Source organism: Manis pentadactyla, chromosome 3 (assembly GCF_030020395.1).
Source record: "Manis pentadactyla isolate mManPen7 chromosome 3, mManPen7.hap1, whole genome shotgun sequence".
Lineage (NCBI taxonomy): Eukaryota > Metazoa > Chordata > Mammalia > Pholidota > Manidae > Manis > Manis pentadactyla.
Window position 1 is genome coordinate 218,572,816 of NC_080021.1, and position 25,051 is coordinate 218,597,866.

At 62.1% G+C, this 25,051-nt stretch overlaps 1 protein-coding gene across 4 annotated transcripts in view; it reads left to right on the plus strand.

The window, feature by feature from the left end:
* Nucleotides 1–3,739: 3,739 nt before the first annotated feature.
* The window catches only part of ADAMTSL2 (ADAMTS like 2), a 33,401-nt gene continuing 12,089 nt past the window's right edge, over nt 3,740–25,051 (plus strand). The window contains exons 1-11 of one of the 4 annotated variants that reach the window (XM_036901410.2): nt 3,740–3,983; nt 5,597–5,687; nt 6,162–6,304; nt 7,131–7,206; nt 8,337–8,439; nt 8,920–9,065; nt 9,187–9,310; nt 11,645–11,725; nt 13,953–14,128; nt 19,142–19,490; nt 20,784–21,156. In XM_036901410.2, the coding sequence (XP_036757305.2) occupies nt 5,598–5,687; nt 6,162–6,304; nt 7,131–7,206; nt 8,337–8,439; nt 8,920–9,065; nt 9,187–9,310; nt 11,645–11,725; nt 13,953–14,128; nt 19,142–19,490; nt 20,784–21,156 (1,661 nt within the window). In that variant the 5' untranslated portion in view covers nt 3,740–3,983; nt 5,597. Of the gene's footprint in view, nt 3,984–4,404; nt 4,526–5,596; nt 5,688–6,161; nt 6,305–7,130; nt 7,207–8,336; nt 8,440–8,919; nt 9,066–9,186; nt 9,311–11,644; nt 11,726–13,952; nt 14,129–19,141; nt 19,491–20,783; nt 21,157–25,051 lie in introns of those variants that run through there. The other 3 variants (XM_036901411.2, XM_036901409.2, XM_036901412.2) reach the window with 3 other exon arrangements.

The following is a 25,051-nucleotide window of genomic DNA, read 5'->3' on the forward strand; positions in this document are numbered from 1 at the left end:
GGCTCACCCGGACCGCCTGGCCAGGCTGTGAAATCCAGGACCCCCGGGCAGACCCAGCTTCCACTGGCCCCGGCGTGGGAGGAGAAAGCTGGGCAGGGAGCTCGTGGGGCCGTGTCAGCTGCTGGGGCCACCTTCTGGGGCCTGGCCCCTTCTGGTCCTGGCTGGCCCCTTCCAAGCTGGCCGGTAGGTCTTTGGTGGCCAGTCCCTGCCATTGGGAGGTGCCCAGGGTGCCCCAGGCCCTGGGTGGGGAGCATAGAGGAGGGCAGGCAGGGCATTGGGGGAGAGGGCAGGACCGGGTCAGCCTCCAGGCCGTGTGCCAGGGCTGAGGATCACCGTGCACGGGCTCTGCCTGAGCTAGCTGTCCGTGTAGGCTGTGCTCCGGGCACTTCACTGCACAGGGCAGGGCCTGCTCCCAGCGAGATGTCCAATCTCTGGGACTCCCAAACTGACCGTCCATGACCGACTTGGGTCCCCCGTCCCTCTCCTCCCAGCCTGCTTCACCATCGTCTGCCTAGTTTCCCATGCCCTCTACTTCCCATAGAAATGTGCCAGCTTTCTTGTTTGTCAGCTCCTCCCCAGACACCCAGAAAGCTCTGTTGGAAAGATAATCTCCTAAAAAACAGTGTCCCAGCCGGGGCGCCGTGGGTGGCGATGTGCAGGGGCAGGGGGCGGGGCTGCCTCATGTGGCAAAGGCCTGCGGGGAGCTATGCCCGGGGGTGGTGGACGCCTCCCCCTCGCCCCCACAGGACACAGAGGCCCCAGCATGAGGAGCCACCAGACGAATCCACCCCTTCATTTACTGGGCATCTACTGTGCGCTGTGCTGAGGGTGCAGCAGGGAGCAGAAGCAGCCCTGCTCTGTGGGCTCCCGACCACAGGCTGGAAGGCGATTCCCGCCCAATGCTAGAAACCGAAGCAAAGTGCTGGGGCGCCTGGCAGGCCTCCTGGGGGTGGCGAGCATGTCTTCATGGGTGCACAAAAAGGGGAACAGGGGTCAAGATGGGGGCGTGGGATTATTTCTTTCAGTGGCTCTCCAGGGAGCCCTGGACCCAGTGTCAGTTACAGAAGGGATGGGGCCGAGAGGCCAAGCCTCTGCTGGTAGTTTTTGGGGCTCAGTGCAAAATGCAGGCCCCTTGTCCACAGAGCAGGACAGAGCTTCTCCTTCCCTCCATGGCCTCTCCTGGTGGTATTTTTATCTGCTGTTCAATGTCGTGGCCTTCGGGCATGAGGATACTCCTGGGTGAACGCCCACCCTCACAAGTGCCTGGGACCCCTTCCCCAGACTCAGTCTGACCTCAGGCCCCCCGGGCAGAGGGCAGCTGCTGCGCTGGGGGTACTGGGTGGCCAAGAACCTGTCCTGGGAGGTGGAGGGAGGGGGCCATGCTTGAGCCAGGGTACCAAGCCCTGACGGGTGCCCCATTTCCCCATTGGACGTGGCTTTCAGAACTTCAGTTCAACAGTGACATGGTTAAGACTCAGCACAGTGGCGGCACAGGGTCAGCCCCAGCTGGGTCCCTTCTGAGCGTGACCTGTGCCTCTGCTCGGCTGCTTGTAGAGCAGCGGCCCCAGAGGCTCCACAGGCAGTTTGGGTTCTTGCCATGGAAGCCTGGCCAGGACCCTGGGAGTGGGTCTCGGGGGCACCTAAGGCCTGCCCTCCCAGGAGCCCACTCTGAGCAGCTCACCAGGGCTGGCAGGGGCTGCACCCTCAGCACACAGTGAGACCCTCAGGCGGCACTTCCTGTCTGTGCTTTATTCTGCACCCCCTCCAAAATTCCTAGGGTCGTCAGGGCCCCCAGAGGCCTTCCCTGGCTCTTGGGGTCTCCACCAACCCTCTGATGGGGGGAATCACGCAGTACCTGCAGCACCTTGGGGGTCTGGAGTCTGGGGGCTCACTGGTGCCACTCTGGGGATCCCTGGCAGGTTCCTGGAGGGAGAGGGTGGGGCAGGGGGAAGGCATGGCAGGCCCAGGGTCACTCACCTGCAGGAGGTCACAGAGCCAGAGGTGTGGCAGGTCTATCCCCTAAGAGCTGGGGGGGTTTGTGTCAGCTGGCTGTGGGGTCCCTCCCAAGGGAACCTGTCAGTCACCCTGGCATGGGCTGGTCGTGGAGCCAGACCCTGGGAAGGCTCGGGACTGTGTCAGGGGGTGCCCGGCCCTGGCGCTCGGCAGGGCAGGGGTAGCGGATGGCAGCAAGGCTGCCCAGAGTGAGCTCTATGGTGTGTCTGTGAGGGGCTGGTGCGTGCGCGCACACGTGTGTGTGTGTGCGTGCGCGCGCGTGAGCGTGCAACAGCGCTGCCAACAGGTTCCATGGTGTCTGTGCTTCAGCATACCGACCACAGGGGGCAGTGTGGACCTGGGTCCGAGTCCTGGTTCCAGGGAACATCACAGTGGGCTGGTGGGGAAGTGCAACGCATCAGGCTGCTTCCTGAGGGGCCTGGGGAGGAGCACGCGTGTGAGAACCCGGAGGAGAGGAGGGGATCAGTAAGAGCACTGGGGGTCCTGGTGTGCTTCTCAGATGTGTGACGTTGGGTGATACTCAGGTGTCTCAGAGCCTCAGTCTCCCCATCTGTACAGTGGGGACCCCAGAGGTGATGGCTTTGCAACTCTTGGCATGTGGGAAGATCTCAGTTCAGTAGCATTGCTGTTTTCACTGTTATTGCTTCTTCCCAGGCATTCCTTTGGTGGCCAGACACAAGGCAGAACTTTGCCAGGGGTGGGATAATTCTCAGCTGCCCAAGGGGGCACCTGAAGGAGCTCCCCACAGTCCCCTCCAGCAGGGAGGACGGAGGCGGGAGGAGGGTTTTCCAGGTGCAGCTGTGGGCCTGCCACAGCTGTGGCGCAGAGGCAGGGGGATGGATGAACTGGCTCTGCTTCCACGCCCACTGTTTGGAGGTGCCTCCGTGTTCCAGGAGGGTGGGCCCCGGGGGCCTGACAGCCTTGCTTCTGATACAGCTGGCAGAGTCCGCGGTCTGCTGGGCTCCTGGGGGGTGGAGCGTGAGCTGCTTGCCCCCTGCTCTGCCCCCTGCTCTGACTCAGCAGGTACACGGGCCTGGAGTCCCGCGCCCGGCCTGCCAGGGGCTGCCCATCTGGCCTGGGCCCAGCCAGGCAGCTGAGCCCTGCCAAGCTGGTGCTGAACATCTGCACAGGGTTCCCCACACCTCTTCTGCCCACTGGCTCTGGCCATTCTGGGTGTCTGGTCAGCAGGCCGTGGGCACTTGTGGTGGGTGCTTCCCCAGAGCCCTGTGTGAGCACCCCCCTCACCCCAACCATCTGCATATACGGCCTCAGCTTCTCAGGAGAACCTCTGAGGCTGTGTGGACGAGCTCAGAGCACCTCCCGCCCTGGACCTCGCACTTCCCATCTGTAAAGTGGAGCCATCAGGCTGGACGCCGCCTATGTCTGGGACTGTTCTGGGCAGCGTCAGACACAGGCCTCCGTCTGGAGGCAGACGTCAGACAGGCTGTGCTGGGGCTCAGCTTTGCCACCAACCTCCCCTGTGACCCCAGGCTCGCCGCTGCTCCGTCTGGATACCCCGACACACAGTCCGGAGCTCTGGACCCAGGAAGGCGGCCTCCCTGCTCCTGGGCGGCCGCCGCAGCAGCAGTCAGCAGGCAGCTGGGCCGGCCTGGCCGCGCTCCAGAGGCGCGGAGCGGGTTAAAGTGTGCGCCAGGCCGGCCGGCGGCGGGCGGGGGAGCAGCCTGGTGGGAAGTGTGAGTTCCTCCCTGTCTGCCTGACAGCTATAAAGGCGGCCGCGCCGCCGAGCCGCCACTGGGCTGCACACCTCCCCGGGAACCCCCTCTCGTGGGCGCTCTTTGAAGTGGAGGCGGGCGGCGGCAAGGGGAGGAGGGAGGGAGAGAGAGAGGCAGGCAGGCAGCGCGCACGGCTCGCTGCACCCCAGCCTCCCCCCGCGCCGCGCACCTGGCGCCGCCTGCCCACCGCGGCTCGGCCCCTTTCTCCAGGAGGACAACCTGCTGACCCCAGGCCAGGTAGGCCACCTGGACGCGTCCCGCTCCCCACTGCAGCCCTGCCCGGGGCGCCCCAGCCCCCCAGGGGGGCCATTATGTAACAGGAGGAGGGCTCGTGGGGAGGGTCCTGACCCTCAGCACCCAGCCTCAGGCGCCTGAAGTTCTTTCTCCTTTGCACGGCGAGCCTCTCCTACCGGCCTGGCTGGTGGCTGTTCTTGGACCCCAGGGAGGGATGGATCCCACGTGAGCGGAGCCTGGCCTGCAGCCAGCAGCGTCTGGGAGACTTAATGAAAACCAAGTGTGAGGCCGGCCCAGCACCTGTCCTCGGTCCTGTAGGCAGGAGCCGGGCACCTACGAGCCAATAGCGCTGCCGAGGAGGGCCGCGCACGTGCGAGGCTGCGGGGCGGGGCGGGGAGCGGGGGCCTTGGGGGCGGGGCGCAGCGGGCCTGGAGGCGGCGGGCGGACAGCCGGCGAGAGCGGGTCCCGGGGGCGCAGCTCCTGCGTATCTGCAGGTGCTTCGGCTGCACGGACGTGAACGTCGGATGGAGGAGAGGGCGGGGCAGGTTTGGAGAAGGCTGCAGGGGGGGTTCTTTCCCTGGAGTTAGCCAGAGGCGTCCCCGAATTTGTTCTGGGGGCTAGTTGGCCACCGCGCTCTGTGGCTTCGGGTGAGCTGGCCTCCCTCTCTGGGTTCCAGGCTCTAGGGGGACAGCCTTGGTGTTTTCTGAAACCGTTTATCTGACGTGGTGGCAAGCGACACTCAGGACCTGAGACAAACCCTGAATAGAGGCCACTAAAGACCCCCATTCCTCTCTTCAAGGGGGCAGGGGTGCACACCAAGGGAGGAGATGGGGGTGTGCTGAGGGCCCAGGAGGCTGGAGGTGCCCCCTGATTTGACCCGTGACAGGGAGGTCACGTAATGTTTGGGGCTGAGGCCCCGGGCTGCTTGCACTCCACACTCGGGGGGCGTAAGCTGCTCATCTGCTCTTGGGAGGGAGGGGGGCAGACCCCGGGGCTCTGCCTGCTTGAGATCCAGAGGGCCCTGGGCCCGGCCCCTCCAGGGGCAGGGGGACGCTGTGGGCAGGGCGGGGAAGGGCCTGGCAAATCCCTCATGCCCATGAGCCCTCTGGCTGCCCCGCACAGCTGATGGGAGGGTCATCCTCCCACGTGGCCAGCAAGGGCTGAGCAGGTAAAAATCCCCAAAGATGCTCTCGCTCAGGCCGGTTGTGTCGGCCAAGGTGGTGGCTCTCTGGGTTCTGGTCCTGGGCTCCTTCGTCCAGCGTCCAGCGGGTGCACCTGGGCCTGCAGCCTCCTCAGCTGTCTGTGGTTTTCTGCATAGGCATTCTCCAGCTATTCAGAGGCAAATGTGGCACACGTTCACACAGGCCCTTGGATTGGGGGTGGCACAGGGTTAGCTCGCACACCATCACCCTTCTGTCTCAAGCCCATGGCAGGCATCTGTAATCACTCACCGAGCCCTTCCAACAAGGCTGCTGGGCAGCCATTAGCTACCGATCTCAGATAACCTCTGGGCCTCAGCACTGGGTGGGCCCCAAGGGCTCTTCCCTGAAGTAGACCCTGGTCAGCTGACAGAGGAGCTGGCCAGGCCTGGTGGTGACAGTGGCCTTGCTTCCTAGGATGGACAGCAGATGGTGGCTTTCACACTGGGCCTGGTCCCTGATGGCTATGGCACTTGGGGCTGGGGGCGCGGCATCCACCGGGGCCACGGTGAGTGGGGAATGTGGTCCCTTGCCCAGCTGGGCTGATGGTGAGGGGCTGTGGGGAGTGTGCGCAGTGGTCACAGGGCACGTTTCCAGAGCTCTCCAGCTCCCAGGAAAGTGTGTTACAAGCCCGTCAACCTAGCCCCTGTCCGGGCGCTCTGGCACACTGGGGGCTCAGAAGGCTGAGCGCTTCCCCTGCGAGGAGGTCTGGAACGAGGTGGTGGAGAGAAGGTCAGGAGGAGACAGGGGCCCAGAGCTTGCCAGGCAGCCAGGATGCTCCGGATCCCTGCATCAGAAGAACCCCGGGCCCAGCATCCTGGGAGTTCCCCCTGAGACCATCCCTGCCCCCGGCAGAGCCGAGCCCGGGCCGCCAAGGGACCAGCTGGCTTACCGGTGGGCTGTGTCCTCTGCCTGGACACAGGATGGTAGGCCTGCCCACCGGGGCTCCAGCCTTCCTCTCCCTGTGGGCTGTCTTACCCAGGACAATAGCCCAACGTCCAACAGCCTGGAAGGGGACGCCGATGCCACGGCCTACTGGTGGGGTGAGTGGACCAAGTGGACGGCGTGTTCCCGCAGCTGTGGGGCTGGGGTAATGTCCCAGGAGCGGCACTGTCTGCAGCAGAGGTATGGGGCTGGGCGCGTGGCCCATGGGCTGGCACAAGGGTTGGCAGCCCAGATAGGAAAGGGAGATCTGGGAGGTGGGAGGTGGTGGGTGGGGGTCTCAGGCTGTGGCGGCGTCTCAGTTTGAGGCAGCACTGGTCTGGTGACTGACTCACCCTTCCCCGTGGCCTCTGTCAGGGACATGGCTCCTGGCGGCATACAGGCAGGGGTGTTCTGGGGTTCATCTTGCTGGGGCCAGCCCTTTCATGCGAGGCAGGATCCGTTCCTAGGGCCGTTCCATGAGGGCTGAGGCCCGTCCTGGCCTTCTCTTCTGAAGACCTAAGTTGAATAAACACAGGACCTGGATTCAAATGTTGCCCCTGCCTCTTCTTAGCTGTGTGACCTTGGGCAAGTCACTTAACCTCTCTGAGCACCAGTTTCCTCATCTGTGCAGGGGAGATCATGTTAGAGCCCATCTGCCATTTCTGAGACTACGAGGGACCATGTGTATATGCCCTTTAGCACAGGGCGCAGAGCATGCAAATGCCATTGTTATGGTTAATTCTGTGCACTGAGGCTCTGAGCTATATGCTGGGGAGACAGGGATGAATTGGACACAGCCCCTCCCCTGGGCAAGACTGGGTGATGCCATCAAACCAGTGAACACCTGAGAGGTGGGAAGTGCCTCAGTGGGGCAGCAGGCATGAGTGGGGAGGAAGGACCCCTTGGTCAGAGGAATCAGGGGAGGCTTCGGGGTTCAGCCCAGAGGCCATCCAGCGCAGGAGCAGGGCTGGGAAGGGCCCGTAGCTCGGGGCTCCCAGCCATGGCTCAGAGTCCTCGTCCCCCTCAGGAGGATGTCTGTCATGGGCGCTGGGAACAGGACCTGCGCGGGCACGTCCAAGCGGTACCAGCTCTGCAGAGTGCAGGTGAGGCCTGCCCCCTCCCCTCCTTGGGCAGGTTTCAGGGTGTGTGCTGTGGCCCCTGGACCCTCTGGACACTGTCCTGGGCCGGCCCCTTCCATCAGGTCCAAGGGAAGCACAGAGATCGGCCCTGTGCCCGGATCCCCCTTCCCGCATCAAATCCAGCCTCTCCCGCCTGCCACATCCCATGGCCACAGGCAGGGATGAGCTTGGAGTGTGGCCTCCAGGTTTCGGTTCTCTGGCCAAGACCCCCTTTACTCACAAGTCCCACACCTGGTGCTGGCTGAGAGGCTGACAATCGCCAGGCATCCTGTCCCCAAAGGGTCCCATGCAGCCCAGCTCCATGTGCCCTTGTGCTCACCTCTGCCCTCGGGCACCCGTTAACCACGTGCAGGCAGCAGTGGCTGGGCTGGGCAGGAGGCAGACCCTGGCTTGGCCTCCTGGCAGCTCCCAGTGGGGCCACAGCCTGATCCCAAGCTCTGGGGCTGGGGCGGACAGATGGCGAGTGGTTGGGCCTCTGCGTGTATCCCCATGACCCAGCGTCCGCGTGCAGGGAGTTGGGCCTGAAGGGCGGCAAGCGGCCACAGCTTCCATGTGGCATCACCAGTCAGCTGCCCTCCGGGGTGCTCCTGGGCTCCTGAGGGCCTGCCTCCCGAGTCCGGTCCCAACCCCAGCATGACCCGCTGGGCCCTGCACAGGCCTCCCCCCGGCCCTGGGGGCTCCTCTGCCGAGGCCAAGCCCACCTCCAGTCAGTGTGCCATGTTCCAGGCGCTGTGGCTCCAGTCGTGGGCAGGCAGACGGGCCCCACCCGAGGACGTGGGCTGAGTGGGCAGCCAGCACAGCCAAGGCTGGTGCCCCTTCCCTGCCGGCGGCAGGCAGGCAAAAGTTCCCCGTGCACACGAGCCAGGCAGTGTGGGTGGCTGAGGGGTGGCAGCTGCCCTTTGGTCTATCCTTGCTCCTTCCAGAGAGCAAGGGAGAGTGGGAGATGGAGGGAACCAGAGGCTACCGCAGGCCCTCGGCCCTCGGCCCTGGCACAGCCATCCTGGCTGCAGCCATGTTGTGCTCAGCCTGGACAAAAATGCCTTTGTCAGCTGAGTCCCTGCTGAGGCCTCCCCGCCGGTCTTCTCACCTCCCAGGAGTGCCCGCCGGATGGCAGGAGCTTCCGCGAGGAGCAGTGCACCTCCTTCAACTCCCACATGTACCACGGGCGCACGCACCAGTGGAAGCCCCTGTACCCTGGTACCGTGGCCCTGGCCCTCCAGTGGGATGGGGGTGGTCCCACCCTTCCACACCTGAGGGCTCACCTGCTGGGGGCAACGGGAGGAGGGGACTGTCCTTGGCCAGTGGGTGGCAGGTGGGGAATCTGAGGCCCAGGGGAGGGGCCTTGTTTCAGGTCACAATTAGTTCAGGCAGCATCGTTAATGAGTTGGCCTCTCCCACTCATGGGATAAGTTTTGGGGTGCCTGGCAGTCCAGGGCCACTGGTAGAGGGGAACTGCCCCACCCACAAGGACACAGAGGCTGGAACCCACGGAGCCTGGGCCGGGCCCGACCACCTGCATCCTGGTTCTTTCTGTCACTGAGACCCTGGGCACGTCCCTTCTACCCTCCAGGCCCTGGTTTCTCCATCTGTGCAATGGGGGCCGGGTGTGCTGACTCCGTGGGAGGAAGGGGGAAGACCCTGCGTCCGGCCCCACCCTGAGAGCCTCTGTGCCCCCAGATGACTACGTCCACATCTCCAGCAAGCCGTGCGACCTGCACTGCACCACCTTGGATGGCCAGCGGCAGCTCATGGTCCCTGCCCGCGACGGCACGTCCTGCAAGCTCACCGACCTGCGCGGGGTTTGCGTGTCTGGAAAATGTGAGGTTGTTAAACATTGTAGCACAAGTACCACTGGTCTCATCACGCTGACCACCCACCTGTCCACCTGTGGCGGTGGCGGCCCCGGCGCCCTCCCAGCAGCCCTCTCCACCTCCCTTCCTGCAGCCCATCGGCTGTGACGGGGTGCTCTTCTCCACCCACACGCTGGACAAGTGTGGCGTCTGCCAAGGGGACGGTAGCAGCTGCACCCACGTGACGGGCAACTACCGCAAGGGCAACACGCACCTCGGTAAGAGCCGCTGCTCCGGGCGGGCTCCCAGGTGTGACGTGGCTCCAGCCTGCTGAGACCTCCAGCCTCCTCCCACTTGGCCCTCCACCGGGCCCAGGTGGGCTGGGCAGGGGCCCTGGAAAGCCCCCTTTGGCTGTGAATAAGGAGCAGCTCTGGGCACTGGAGGCCTCCGCATGCACAAGGCTTGGGGATTATGCTGATCTTCGCCGCAGCCTGCAGGGAGTGTAAAGGCCACACTTAAAAGGGGAAACTGAGGCTCAAGTCTCATCCTCACAGCTGATATGAGAATTGAGTCTGGGCATGCAGATCCTGTGCTCTCAGACCTGAGTTTTGGGGGGTCAGAGGGGCACAGAGGCTCCTGCCAGAGCCAGGCTGACACCACGGAGCCAGCCCCCACTTCTCTGGGCAGTGGTGTCACTTTTCACAGCCACGTCCACGTGGGTCTGGGGGTGGGCAGGGGGTCTGGGCACATGAGAGGACTTGGTACTTTTGGGAGGATGTCACTTACGGCACTCGGTGTCGGGTACATTTCCGGGTCTTGGTAAATGCTTGTGGAGTCAGCCTGGGTCATTGCGGCCACCAGACTGGGGAAGCAGGGCAGCTTGAAGCCCACTCAGCATGGGGAGACTGAGGCCCAGAGTGGAAACTGCCTGCCCGAGCTCCTCAAAGTGAGGCTGGCTGAGTCTGGAATAGAGCCAACCCAGCAGAGCCACTGTGGACCAGGTTGACAGGGCTCCGGCCGAGTCCCGGAGGTGGGGGGACCTGCCTCCACCGGTACAGGCGGGGTGATTTCAGAGTCAGCATTGGGACTTGGGCGTGGGACCAGGGATGGGCGTGCTGGATGGAGCAGGGCAGGGTAAGGACAGGAGGGAGCGTCTCCAATGGAGGGCCCCAGGCAGAGTGGCTGGGTGGGGATCTGAAGACCACATGGTGGGCACAGAGGGCACTGGCTGCTTTCTTTGGAGGCCTGCCAGATCCTGGGGCATGGAGGCTGCAGAGCCGGTGTTTAGGTTGTGCATCTCTTTCTGAGCACCTACTACGTGCCCAGCATCTCCAGCTACTATAAGGCTCAACAGACAAGGGTCATGCCTCCTGGGATCCCGGCTTGGGGACCACTGGCCGACTCTTCAGCGTTCCCCGCCAACCCCACCAAGGGTTCCCCAAGCGCCGAGCCCCTCTGGTACAAGCTAACTGCTCTGTGCTTCACGGCATCTCTGCAAGGCGTACTGCCACAGTGGCCAGTTTGCAGGTGCAGAAACAGGCGGAGAGAGGCGAGGAAACTACTTTCAGGTCACACAGCCAGAAGTGGCAGAGCTGTCTGGGTTCCTGGGTCTGTGATCCAGAGCTCTGACCCCCACACTTCCCTGAAAAGGGGTGCCTGCTCACCATGGTGAGGGCCTGCAGCATATGAGGGCTGCTGATTAGATGCTGAGAAATCTTGTGAGCTACGTGCTAATTTAGAACTGAACATGTATAAAACCTGTTTAAATAAATGATACTTTAACAGTCATTAGTTCTTGACCTCTATGGCTACGGAAATTGTGGAAATACTTTAACAGCAGGTGAGCTACTGTGCGCCTCTTCCTAACTTTGCCCCGGCGACATGGTGCTGGGAGCTTGAAGTCGGCCACCGCGGGAGTGTTTAAGCCATGGACACTGGCCAGTACTGCACACCAGAGGTGGCTGTTGAGCCAGCAGCAGCCTGCTGGCCAGAAGGGATGAGATCAGGGTCTTCAGGATCCTTCAGGGACCTCTGGCTGGACGAGTGGTGCGGGACTGGCTTCTGGGTGCACAGCAGCAGCTCACTGGGCACACAGGCGCGTGGCGGCGCCACCAAGGCTTGCTCCTCACGCGGGAACCCATGGTGTGAGCACACCACTGCCCCCTGCAAACCTGCTGTGCGGGCTCTCCCAGCATTGCTGTGTGCAGATGGGGAAACTGAGGCCTGAGGGCTCCAGTGACCTTCTCAGGGCCACCTTGGTGGTAGGTGGCAGAGCAGGGCCCAAGTCATTTGGCTCCAGCAGATTTAAGGTCTGTGTGGCCTGCAGTGTCCCTTGGGAGGGACTGGCACAGGCACTAAATGTGTCACCCATGGCCTTGCTGTGAAAGGCTCATGGCACCCGGGCTAACCTAGGCTCATGCCTGGGGGGCGGCCCAGTCCTCGGACTTGCCTCTTGGCCCGGATGCAGCTGTTGAGGTGGGGCTGCCCTCAGGCACATCCCTCCCCAACCAGGAGGGCAGGAGGGTGGTGACCACCATCCACGGCTGCCTTTCCAGTCGCCAGGTGGTGCCCACAGCCGGGCCTGCTGCTCACTGTCATCTGATCTCCCCCAGGTTACTCTCTGGTGACCCACATCCCGGCCGGTGCCCGAGACATCCAGATCGTGGAACGAAAGAAGTCCGCCGATGTCCTGGGTACGTGGCGGGGCCGGGCGGTCGGCTCACACGGCCTTTCGCAGTCTTACGTGGGGCAGTATGTATGGGTGGGGAAGCGGAGCCTGATCCTGGATGCCTTCCTGCGGGAGCAGACACCCCCCGAAAGCCAGAACTTGACCTAGGTGTTGGGGGGCATCCTAGGGAAGCCACCTCAGCCTACGTGTGGAAGGACCTGTGCTCAGAACTGCTTCATGGTGGAGGGGTCTCGATGTCAGGAGGTGCGAGTCCCCATCCCTGAAAAGCCTGGCACAGGCGAAGGTTGGAGGTGCTGGGGGTGGGAGCCCGGCCTGCTGGGGACCAGGAGTGGGACTGAGCAGTGAGGGAGGGGAAGCAGGTGGCCAGGGTGCCGGTTCGTGGGGGGAGAACGTTCAAGCTGCTGTGCTCGCCCCACTCGGCCTCCCAAGGGAAGCGGGGCTTTGCAGGGCCCCCCCATCATGGCTGAGGCCATGAGGCCCGCAGCTGGTGGTCTCTGGAGAGGCTCCCTGTGTGGGTGGAGGGCTGGCCAGTCAACATGCCTTGTCTGCACCGCCAGGGGCTGGCCTGAGGCCCTCTGGCTGAGGTGGGCGGGGACTGACACCTGTGAGCAGATGTGCTCGGCCTTGCTGGGTGTGGGACAGGCCAGGGACTCAGGCAGGGAAGGTGTCCCATGCCTGGTGCACCTCCATTGTCTCAGGGCAGCCTTGTGAGAGCCTGGGCTGGCAGGGGGAACCCACCTTTCTGAGAGGATGTGTAGGTGAGGCTTGCTGACTGTCCTCAGCATGAACGCCTGCCTGGGCTTGCAGCACTTGTGGCTTTGGGGTCAGCACTGCAGCCCCCGGGCTCCAGCCCCCTGCCCCAGCAGGTCTGCACCTGCCAGGCCTTACACCCAAGCTCAGGGAGCCAGGCCTCTGCCAGGCCACTTGCTCTGCCGCTCACTGCGATCGGGGTAAGGTCAGGTGGCACCACGTTCTCAGAGCTGGCAGATGCAGGCTGGGGATTTAACCCTTCACACGTACCCGGAAGCTGGGCTGAGACAGCTGGCCCCAGCATGTGCCCCACCACCCATGGCTCAGCCTTGGGTTCAGGTCGTTTTTGACGTTACTGCATTGAGGGCGTTTGTCCAACAGACGCGTCCTGGTTGCTGCATCTGCCTGATAATAAATTTATCGCCAGCTGCCTCTGCTTGCATTGCATCAGGAGCTTTGGACGCGGAGCGCTCCCCTCCCTCCGGCCGGTTCCAGGAACGGGCTCTGAGGACGCCCACTGGAAGGCACACTGTCCCGAGTGTGGAGCCACCTCCCTGCTCTGTCCTCTGGGCCCTGAGGCCCTGAGCCCTCTGGTCAGCACCCGCAGCTCCAGGAAGGGCCAGCTGCCCCTGTGGCCATGCCGGTGCTAGGCGGGCACGGGACAGGCTGCTGGCAGCTGCATGCACGGCCCGCTCTCTGGGTGTCCCAGGCTGGAGACAGGCCCTGGGAGTGGCCCCACCGCTGAGGTCTGCTCTGCGTGTCCACCTGCATCCCGCCTCAGAGAGGGGGGTGCTGAGAATGTGCCCAGGATGCTCAGCCATGCCTGGGAGAAGGGATGAAGTGGGAGCAGAATGTCACGGCCCCCAGGGACAACAAGGAGCTGGTCAGCTTAGGTGGACCAGACGGCCTGCTGGCGCGGCTGGGACAGCACTTGGGGCCGGCCAGGCCAGGGCTGCAGCGATGCTCAGTGTGAGCCCTGGAGGGACGCTGAGGTCCCCTCCCCATGTGTGGTCCCTCCCCAAGGTGGGAAGCTGGGGGTGGGGGCCCGCCTCGGCTCACAGGGTGACTCTGCAGCTCAGCCAGGCAGGTGGGTCAGCCCCACCTGGCTAACGCCTGTTGTCCAGTGTGTGCTTCCGCAGGTGCTGACCCTTCTGGTCCAGACCCAGCCACTTAGTCCTGGTGCTACTCATCACCTCGCAGCCCAGCCTCTTCAGAGGAGGCCGGAATGACAGGCCAGTGGGCCCCTCGTTGTCTAGACATGCACTTATTTACTTGAGGCTGATAGGAAAGTGCATTCACGGCCCTCGGCTTTCACTGGCCGGCATGTCTGACTCCCCCATGATGTGGAGCTTCCTGTCTTTGGGTTATTAGGGGATGGCCACGGGGACAGGCTGGCTACAGCTCCCTGAGCATGTGATGCTAGCCTCCCTGCCCCCCTCTCCCATCTCCCCAGCCTGTGTGACGCTGGCCTGGCTCTTTAGCTCTTGCAGATGAGGATGGCTCCTATTTCTTCAATGGTAACTTCAAGGTGGACAGTCCCAAGAACTTCAACATCGCTGGCACGGTGGTCAAGTACCGGCGGCCCATGGACATCTATGAGACAGGCATCGAGTACATCGTGGCGCAGGGGCCCACCAACCAGGGCCTGAACGTCATGGTGAGTGTGCCTCGGGGTTCAGGGCAGCAGGGATGGTGGGGGGCCCCACAGTGCACGTGTACCCAGCAGGGTCTACGCTCAGCTTTGGGTGGGTCTGTCTGCCCCCTGGTGTGCAGCTCTTTAGGACCTGCACAGGGGCCAAGGAACAGGGGCTGGATGGGGGTGCAGGGAGGCAGGCCCCCTCCCACCCCTCCCTGCCCTTGGTGATCAGGGTCAGTTTCCCTACCAGGATGGCGACTCCTTTCCTGCTGCCCAAACGACCAGGTGGCCGTCTCAGCTTGCAGTCTAACGGGCCTCTTGCTGTGTCTCCTGGTGGAAGTGTCCCTTTTGGGGAATCAGGACTTCTAAGCTCTAAGACCCACAGACCCTAGAGCCCCAAGGAGGTCCCTGGGACTGGTAGCCATGGCTGTTTCCACATCTTGGTTCCCAGATCCTTGCAGTCTACTCACTGAGGACACAGCCCCCTATTATGGTGACTGATTTAGGGTGTGCATTGCATCAGGGTGGATGCTGAGGCCCTGTCCTCTTGGGGTACTGCTGCCTCTAGGCTACACCTTGGCTCCCCCTTCCAAACCGCGGCTGGCGGTTTCTGGGCAGTGCAGCAAGCGCCAGGTCCAGTGGCTCTCCGAGCCAGGTGGCTGCTGTGGCACCTCCTTTGCTGGGAGTACGTCCCTTTGTCCAAGGCAGTGCTGTGTGGGGCTCTGTGAGCCCTTGGGCTTGGGGACCGGCTGAGGCCCTGGGGCAGGAAGGGCAGCCTTATATTCAGGATAAGATGAATCACTTTCCCTTCTAGGATAGAAGGGGTCTAATGTAGTCATCTTGCCGTCCAATAATGGATGGTCCCCTGCAGGGGCCAAGCTGTGTCCCCTCCCCAGCTTGGTGCTGGCTATGGAAGGCTGGGCTTCCGGTCAGTGCAAGCAGCGAGGGCAGCCTCGGTGAGTGAGAACCGAGGCTCTTGGGCCTGTGCCCGGCTCCCACGCCTGCCAGCAGCCTATTCCATCATGTACCCACTGTGCCATCAGCAGGGTGACCACTGTCAGAGGCAGGCCAACATCAGCTGGAAAAGCCATCCTGTTACCTGGTGGCGCGGTGCCCCTCCTGGGGGAAGCCCCCTGGCCTGCATTGACAGGCGATGCAAAGCCCTTCCCGCTTTATGTCTGCTCCAGGGATCCGCCCACGTATCTCCCCCTAATTTCGAATCTTTTCCAGTCAGGACCCTGACCAACCAGTCCAGTCATTCGCTCTGCCCACGAATCAGTGTATATTCTCAGCCCGGGCCACTCTGCTTCCCGTACAAATCAGAGGGTCATGTCTCACGTGCTGCCTAAGGCCCACCTGGCGGATGTCCCTCTATGCGATTTTTCAGGGCCATCCCTGAATGGGGCCTTAGTGAAGCAGATCTCATCTCAGCTTGCACACCCACATCTCTGGATCAAGTTTGGCCATTCTTGTCCTCTCTGACTTGGCCACAAGGGTCCCTCATGTGGCCGTGATCTCTGAGCTAAGAGAGCTGCTGGTGCGAGGGTCCTGGGTGAGGGAGGTTCGGTCTGCCCTCTGGCCCTGATTGTGCCTAACCCTGGATGTGACACTTCCATCTTATGAGAGATCGCTGCCGGGCCCTCCCAACCATGTATCAGTGATATTGACAGGCCTCATGTTATCATATGCAGCTCTGGCTGCGTGGGTTACTCGGTGACCTGTGGCCAAAGGGTTCCATCTCCAGTAGGGCTTGGTAGCATGTCTGCTGGGTCTTACAGCCCAAGAGGCAGGGGCCTGCTGCAGGGCCTGCTCTCCTCAGGACCCCTCTCCATGCTGGCAGCTCTTTATGGTACCCACTATATGGATTCGACCAATACTCCCAGATGTGGGATACGCTGTACCCTAAATCTGCTTCCTGATGGGAGGGATGAGATGCAACATGACAATTTGCCCTTTACGTTCAAGGGGATGTCCTGGCATGCCTGAGACTAGGAAGCCCTGAAATTCTCACTTGCCGGGGGCCAGTGAATCTTCATAGGATCTGTTCTCCGATCCTCTGGAATGAATATGCTTCACCAAGCCTCACGTGCCACCTTCCACTTATCTGGTCTGATGAACGTGATGTTATCAATCTGGAGGATGGTGGAATGTTCCGTAGAACAGTCCAGCCCCTTGGTACTGTGTTATAACAGGGTGGCAGCCCTGGGTCAAAACTGTAAGTGTGACTGTTGTCTATCCCATGTGAATGAAAGCTGCCTCTGCGTCCTCCCCAGCAGGGACAGAAAACAACATCTTTGCCAGTGATGAGCTTGTGGCCACATCCACCTGCTCTAGGGAAGCACCACATCCTTCCAGGGCTGCATGGGGGCTACTGCTCTGTGGAGTCAGCAGTTCCCTGCCATCTTCCTGGATGTGTCTTGTTTTTATAGGGGCCAGACTGTTGAATTAAATGGGGGATATGACGGAGTCACCAGCCCGCATCCTTTAGGTCACTAAGACTGGTACTAATCTGTGTTTGCCCCCAGGATGCAACGCTGGCTTTGATTTACTCTTGATGGGGTCGGTGGTCAGGTTCACAGGCTTCCACTTCACTTTCCCCACTGGGGCGGCCCTTACCCCGCAGGCCGCAGAGTCGGTGTGAGGGTTCTGAGCTTGGGGGCAGGCAAGCCTCGGAGCCAGAGGACACGCTTGGTGCCAGACCCGGGCCATGACTGGGCGGCCCTGTGTCACCCTCGTGCTCCCGTGAGAACAGGGGGCGATGGTGATGCTTTGGGTCCCTGATTATCAATGTCACCTTGGACCCTGGTTCCAGAATGTCTACCCATTTCTCCAGTGAGCGGTTGACCAAGTAAATGGCTGGGGGGCAAGTGGGGGAGCCATCCCTGCGTAGGCTTGCTGGCGGCTCCTTCTTCCCGGGGACCTGGCCGACCATCATTCTGTGGATTCTGGGTCTGAAAACTGGTCCAGGAAGTCGCGCAGGGATCGTGACTTTACGGAGTGGCCGCCCTCTGCTCCCTGATCATTCACCCTTGGAATCTTTGATTTTGCAAATGGAGAAGCACCTTTTCTGGACCCATGTATTTGACTCCATGGAGTCTGTAGCCACAGGTCTCTGTGGTTCAGGCCTCCTGGCTGCCACATCAACCCTGTTGCTTGGGCCCCCGTGTTTGTGGTGGAGGGTCTGGTTCTGTAATAGCGTCTCCTGCCGTCAGCCTTGCCCCTGGGACCCCCCCGGCCCTGCCCCTGTGAGGGGTGCTGGCGCCTGCTCACCACTGCCTCTCCTATCACTCTGGGAACGGAGTGTCCCCCAGGACCTCCTGCAGGAAAGTCACTCGGAGGGTCTTTTTGTCCATTGTCTGCCATAGCCGTAACCCTTTGCTTACTTGACCTCAGTTCCTCAAGCCTCCTGGAACAGTCCTGACGGCACGTCAGTGCACCCTCCCTGTGAGCCTCATCCTTTAAAATGAGCCGGTGCTCCCGCTTGGTGCAGCCCCCTCGTGGGGTCTCAGCTTCCCTGCGTCCCATCCAGGCCCCTGAGTGGGTTCCGGTCCCACGGTTCTCCTGGCCTTCTGCCGGCTCCCATTGGCTGGCCCTGCAGGCCCACCGTGTATTGCCCCTTATCCCCTGGGCTCCCCTGACTGGGTGAGGATGGGACTTACCCTGGGTCAGGGCCCGACGGCCGGAGAGTAGGTGGGGCAAAGTCCTGATGGATGCCTGCGGGGTCTGGAAGGCAAAGGTCTCCCCACTGACGCCAGGCCAGGGACACATGCTTGCCTTGACAGGGACAAATTGCCACTTTTCAGGCCTGGAAGATTTGGGGGATTTCACTTTTTCAAGCATATTAACTCAGATACCCACAGCCTGTCTCAGGCACTCTCCTCCGTCCCCACTGTGGGCAGGACACAGAAGCCAACCTCCGGTACCCTGTCCTCTGTTCTCCCACCTGCTTTGCCCCTGGCTGGAGGGCACAGAGTGTCTTTATGTATTACAAGGAGGCCCTCTGCTTGGTCTTACACTGGCAATTAGGTGGTGACATTGCCATTTTCCCAGGGCACGGCATCCTGGGGCCCTTCATCCTTCCTTAACGCCCACCCCGCCCTAGCCAGCTCTCGAACACTTGAGACACAGCATCCACCAGCGTGTTTTCTTCCACTGGTGCCCCATCTCAGTTCACCACTGGAGGGGTCTTACTGCTCCATGCACCCCAGGGTGGGCTGGCACCGCCCCTGCTGACAGGTGAGCCTGCCCCAGACTCCCGTTTGAGAGTCTGCTCGCGCTTCTTCTTGCCCCACCTCCTCTCCCAGCCGTCCGGCCCTGACCCAGGGTAAGTCCCATCCTCACCCGGTCAGGGGAGCCCAGGGATAAGGGGCAATACACGGTGGGCCTGCAGGGCCAGCCAGTGGGAGCCGGCAGGAGGCCAGGAGAACCGTGGGACCAGAACCCGCACCACTGACTCATGTTGGAGTCCCCTTAAAGGGCCCTGAGGACCCTCGGGGAGGGGGAGAGGGCAGGCAGAGGAGGAGCTGGGCTGGGGTTCTGCCTCAGCCCACCCGAGGGGGCGCTCTGCAGCCCGGATGGCCCTGGGGCCCCGCACCTCAGTACTCCCCCTCGACGCAGGGCGTCTGGGTGGAGAGTGCAATGTTATTGCTTAGGATTTCAGGGACAAGGTAAGAGAATGCAGGCTGCATTTTAGCTGGCTTTGTTACTTCTAAGACAATCTATGCCCATGAGTCCTTTACTGCCTGTACTGGGGTGGACGGCTCCCTAGGCACCCTCGGGTGTGCCCAGGTCACCAGCCTTTGGACACGGGCTACCCCTGCAGCCAGGCGTAGCTGTGGTCAGGCACTGTCACGGGTGAGTCCCTGGGGAAGATTCAGCTCTGGGCCCCAGCAGGGATGTTCCTGGCATCGGGGACAAGAGTGTTTGTCCTACGGGGGCTTGTGGGTGATTGATGGGCCTCAGCAGCCCCTCCAGGCTTTCAGGGAAGAGGCTGGAGTGAGCAAGGGGCAGGGTCCCACTTCTTCTTCTCCCCAGGTGTGGAACCAGAATGGCAAAAGCCCCTCCATCACCTTTGAGTACACGCTGCTGCAGCCGCCACACACCCACCGCATCCAGCCGGTCTACTACAGCTTCTCTGAGGCCGCCTCTGAGAGCGCCGAGAGCCAGGAGTTGGGCAGGGCCGGCCTGCTGGGCCTCCTGCAGCACAACGGTTCCCTCTATGGCCAGACCTCCTCGGAGCAGCTGGGCCTGGACAGCCAGCTCTTTGGCCCCCTGCGCCCGGGGATCGAGCCGAGTCTGGGCAAGGGCCAGGAGACCAACGAGGTGTGCGAGCAGGCCAGTGGCGGGGCCTGCGAGGGACACCCCAGGGGCAAGGGCTTCCTAGGTAACCAGGGGGCCTTCTGGGGGCGGGACTTGGGGTGTGGGGCTGGCTGCTTGCGGGCTTACAGGGGCAGACGTGGTGCTAGGCTGATGGCGTGAGCCCCTTTGCGTGCACTCTTTGAGGGGGTGGGGTTGCTCCTATTTGACAGACGTGCAGAGTAGACTAAGCCTTAGGGAGAGTGAGGACTTGTCCACGACACACTGTTTTCTACTGTGGAGCAGCTGGGGGTCAAATGCATGGTGGTCTGACTCCATGGCCCACACCCTCGCTCATTTGGTGGAGGCAGGCAGGCAGGCAGGCAGGCAGCAGGGGCAGGTGTGTCAAGGGCTCTGGAAAGGAATATTAGGCAGTCAAGGGGCACAGGAGCCCCTGACCTGTGGGCTTGGGGACAAGTAAGGTGGCAGGATGAGGGTGTGGGAGAGGGCTGGGGGCGAGAGAGGGCCAGCAGGGACGGCCTGGCGGGGCAGGCTCCAGGGGTAGACGTAGGGGTGGGTCAGGGACCCGGAGAGGCCCGCTGGCCGTGTGGCCGAGCTCCTGAGGACCATCAGGGGGGTCTGGGCATCACACTTGTTGAGGGATAGAGGGTGGAAGAGGCCCCTCACCTACTTGGGGCAAGTTTCCAAGAACCTCGGAGTCTTCAAGTAGAGGACACTTCAGAAGTTGTATTAGCTCCCTGGGGCTGTAGTAACAGCACCACAAACGGGGGGCTTAAAACAACAGATCTGTGTTCTCGCCCAGTTCTGGGCCCAGAGTCTGAACACGGCACCTGAGGGGCTGTGCTCCCTCTGGGGGCTCTGTCGGGAGGGTCTTCCCTTCTTCCCCAGCTTCTGGTGGCTTCAGGCACCCTTGGCCTGTGGCTGTATCTCTGGCGTCTGCCTGCACGCTCGCATGCTGTCTCCGTGTCTGCGTGTCTCCTCCCCTTCTTACAAGGAGGGCAGGCACTGCATGCAGGGGCGCACCTTGAAGCCATGACGGTCTCATCTCTAGATCCTTAACTACATCTACAAAGATCCTATTTCCAAATAAGCTTCATTCCGAGGTTCAGGGCAGACATGAATTTTGGGGGAACCTTATCAACTTATCAACCCACTGCAGAGGTCAAGCAGATTCCCCTACCAGGGACTGTCCAGGCCGGCTGGCACGCCCCTGCTTGGTGGCCCATGTCATCTCAGAAACCTGCCTGTGGGAGCTTCCTGGTCCAGGTCTTTGATGCCAGCCCCACCGCCCCCACCCCCGGCAGCTCTTGTCCCCGACACAAGGGAGCAAGTGAGGTCAAGCCGCCTGTCTCCCTCACAGACGGCAATGCCACCGGGATGACTCTCGGAGGGGACGAGGATGACCAAGAGGCCGATGCCCGTTTCACCTCTCAGGAGCTCCTCTCGGCCAACGCCATCTCCGGCCAGCTCCTGGCTGCAGGCTCGGACTCCAAGGAGCCCCCCCTCAATGCGACCGGCAATGGCGTCTTTGCACAGGGCTCCCCCAGGAGCTCCCTGTCTGAGAGCCTCTACGTGGACTTCGAGGAAAAGGAGGGAGCCGGTGCTTACCTGCTCAACGGGTCCTACCTGGAGCTGAGCAGTGACAGAGTGGCCAACACCTCCTCGGAGGCCCCCTTCCCCAACGCCAGCGCCAGCCTCCCCAGCTCTGCTGGGAACAGGACCCACAGGGCCAGGTAGGAGGCACTTCCCCTGCCTGTCCCAGGGCTGCACGAGTGCGGCTGGGGGAGTGAGGCCTCCCCACAGGGGTCTGGCTGGGAAGGGCTGGGGACACAGAGGCAAGCAGGAAAGAGCCGTCCCTGCCCTAGGTCCCCCGCCCTCACCCCAGGCAGGTTGGGCCCAGGGGTTGAGGCCCTGTGCCTAGAGACCACCTGTGGGACTGAGGCAGGAGGGCAGGAGGTGGCTAACGGTTCCAAGCGCGTGTGAGCCAGGCTCTGGGCCAGGCCCTGCACACAGGCAGAAACAGTCACTCATCACAACCGCCCTTAGGTGAGGGACGGTCACATGGGCTCAAAGGGGGCCAGCAACACCCTCAGGGCCCCGGAGCCCGGAGGCTTGGGGCCCCGGCTTCTCCGTCTGGACAGCCATTGCACGTATGTCTGTAGGGCATGAGGCAGGCGTCCAGGCCGCCCCCTGAATGTGGACTGGCTCAGCAGCACCCTTTACTGCAGGTCAGAGAGGAAATCAGGGAAGGCCCAGTGGGACCTCAGCCAGGGCCTAGACCACAGACTTGGCATCAGCAACAGGGCCTTCTGCTGTGGAGGCCAGAGCCGCCTCTGGGATGCACTGTGTGGGAGTCTGCTTGGGCCAGGCCCCCAGAGCCAAGAACATACCTGGGGACACCGGGGCAGGCACAGCTGGGCTCACCTGGGCAGGCACGGCTGGGGTCACCTGGGCCATCATGGCTGGGGACATCTGGGCAGTTAAAGCTGGGGACACCTGGAGGGGCCTGAGGCCAGGAGCCTCTGGGTCAGGGCCAGCCACCATCACTACTAGAGGACAGTCCCTGGTGACAAGCCCCTGGGCTGACAGCAGCCACCCGGGAGCACCCTGCTCTGCTTTCCAGAAGTTCACAGGGCAGCAAGGCTGGCTTAAACAGACCAAACCAGGCCCAGCAGCCACTGGGGGTGGGTGGGGATGGGAGGCAGGAATGGGCCGCTGAATTTTGCTTTGTCTTGTTTCTTGAGGACCCACGCAGACCCCTTGGCTCTGGGTGGGAACCCTAGCCGGGGCTGAGGCCACAGGGCTGGGGTCCTCAGGGGCTCTGGACTGCGTCTGATGAGATACTTGGGGTCTCCTCCTGGGGTGATGTGGCTTGGGTGACCTCGCCCTTCCCTAGGGGCCAGAAGCAGTGCAGTGGGCCCCCCAAGCTGCAGGAGGGTGCCTGCCCCTTTCTCGAGCTGTTCCCCAAGGCCCTGGCTCCGGTGGGCTGCCCTGCAGGGGGCTCATGGGTACAGCGGGGGCCCTTCTGACAAGCTCTGGGTGGCTGTCTCTGCATGTGTGGACAGAGCGGGCCCATTGGGCCATCCACTCATGGGACCTGGCCCCAGAAGCCAGGACGGAGTGGGGCTTGCGGGGGCTGGAAGGAGGTGACAGGCTTTGCTTCAGGGTACAAGGTCGCATCCCAGAGGGGGCTTCGTGGACGAAGCCCTGGGTCCCAGAATCAGCCAGCGCTTGTTGTGCATCGGGCCCCCTCCCGAGGTTGGGCCTGGCCTTCGTATGGTCACTCTGGCTCTTCTGCCCGCCAGGCTGCCCAGAGGACCCCATTCTATCCTGGACTCAAAGTGCTCCCAAGGTCTCTAAAGAGAAGCCATCAGCAGTATTTTGAGCCTCCTGAGGGGCCCCAGCTCCCATGACTAGGTGCTGAGGGAGGCCAGCTGTCTGGCGGTCAGGTCCCTCTCTGGGTGGGTTTGTCAGGCGGCATGGTGGCTCAGCTGTTTATTGGCTTCCTTCATGGAAAACGCTGGTGTTGGAAAGCCAGGATGGAGCCTCAGAGATGTGGGTGGCCATCCCACCCCTGTCCACCACTTCCCACGTGACTCGGGCATGTCTCCGGCCTGCTCTGGGCCTCAGTTTCCCCATGCCTAAGGGGGAGCTTGTCAGAGGACCCCTCAGGGCCCGCCCACAAGCATTCACGGATCCCAGACCAGGCCGTGGCGTAAAATTACGGGTCCTTAAGCCACATTTTGAAGAGCGCCTCCAGCTCCGTCCCGGCTGAATCGCAGCCCACGGGCCCTGGCTCTCCAGCGCCTCTGCCCATCGGCGGCAGGAATCCACACAAGATTGTCAGCGCTCACAGCCCCCCACATGGCGAGATGGGGGCCACTCTCCCTCAGCCACCAGCAACGGGTGCCACCTGGCAGAGACCAAAGATGGCCCCTGAGATAAAGGGCTGAGGGGGCCACGGGGAACCACCCGGCCAAAACAGCCTCGCCGTGGTGAGCTGTCCCAACGCAGGAAGTCTGCTGGAGAGAGCGTGAAGTCAAAGGCGCAGCCCAGAAAGGAAAGGTTATTTTCGTCTTCTCAGAACAGCCTCAGACAATCAGGGGTGGCCCCGGTGACCAGATGCAGACACTGGGAGCAAGCATCCCAGACACAGGGGACTCAGGGTCCCTTGCCCAGCCTCAAGAGGGAGAAAAGCGAAGAGAATTTTCTGGTTCATTTATAAACAAGCACAGACGCTGCAGAGACTCTGCATCCCTGCTTGTGCAAACCCGTCATCCCAAAGCCTGGGCGCTGTCCCTACGGGGCAGCAGTCCCCTCGCTCCCATCTGCTAGGGGCACCACCTTCCTCCCAGATGGAGGTGGGGGGAGGGCTGCTGGTTCAGCCTGTCCTGGGTGTTTATCTCCTTGGGGTGCTACTTCCAGAACAGAACCCACTGGGGGGTTGCATTGTTGTGCAAATATATACAGGTTTTTTCAAGAGTTACAGGTGCTGTGTGGGACCTGTGCTGGTGTAAGAGTGCAGGGTAGGCAGTCCCTCCAGAAATACCTTTTGTGCTTAAAATCCGTGGGCTTATTTTGAAGCGGGCCTGCTCTCGCATCAAGAGTGAGTCACGCTGCCTGCTGGCTGCAGGGGTGCGTAATTACGTAAAGATGGCGCAGCCTCTCCGTGGGTGGGGTGCTGGGGCATGGGTTGGATCCTTCCTTCTAGTTTTGTGCTTGGGGAGAATTTAAGGCTGTTGAAAGGAGGGTGGGGAGGGTGGGGGGGCCCACTCAGCACAATCCACTGTTTTCCAAATCGAGCGTTAGGCAGGGGCTTCCAGATTCTTCCTCCCCAAAGGCATTGCTCATGGGCCCTGGGTGCCGCCCCAGGTTTCCAGGGGTCCTTTGTTCTGGGATGATGGGGTCTTGGGTGGTTGGGGGACCATTTTAAAGGTTTCCTCTGGCCTTTAAGGAGGAAGGATGGGGGACCTTCCCTTTCCCTTCTGAACTGGTGAAAGGACAGGCTCCTGGTTGTAAAGCCACCAGGTGAGGGGCCCCAGTCCCTTTGAACAGCTCTGAAACTCACCACCAGCTCACTGCCTTCCCCGCTTACCTCCCTTGCTTGCTTCTCCCAGTCTGCTCTCCTCTGTCCCCACTCCCTGGCTTTATGTGGCCCCATCAGTAAATCCATCACTTAGGACCGCGGGTAGATTGTTCCCCGCTTCTCGGATGTGCTGTGCCTTTGGGCCAACACTCGTGCAAATGTGAAATGTGAGAGCAGCCCTTGTCCACTAGTGGAATTCCAGAAGTTGGAAGACTGACCAGCAGCGGCCTTCCCATTGGATCCGCACCCGTGTCTCTGTCGCAGGATTGACTGGGAAGCTTTTAGAATGTGTGCCTGGCACCCTCAGCTAGCCCATCGCCACCACTGGGGTGACGGTAGGGCTCACGGCGAGGACCTGTGAAAGGGTGTTGGCTCAGGTGGTGGTCATGCAGCCCCTCTGGGCCCCACGGGGAGTCGGGTGGGGCTTGGGGCGTGCTGCAGCGTCTGGAGTAAGAGGGCGTGGAGGCCTGTGGCATGTGCTGTCAGCCAGGCCAGGCGCACGTCCCCTTCTCTGGCTCTGGGGCCACAGGACTCCTGGGCCA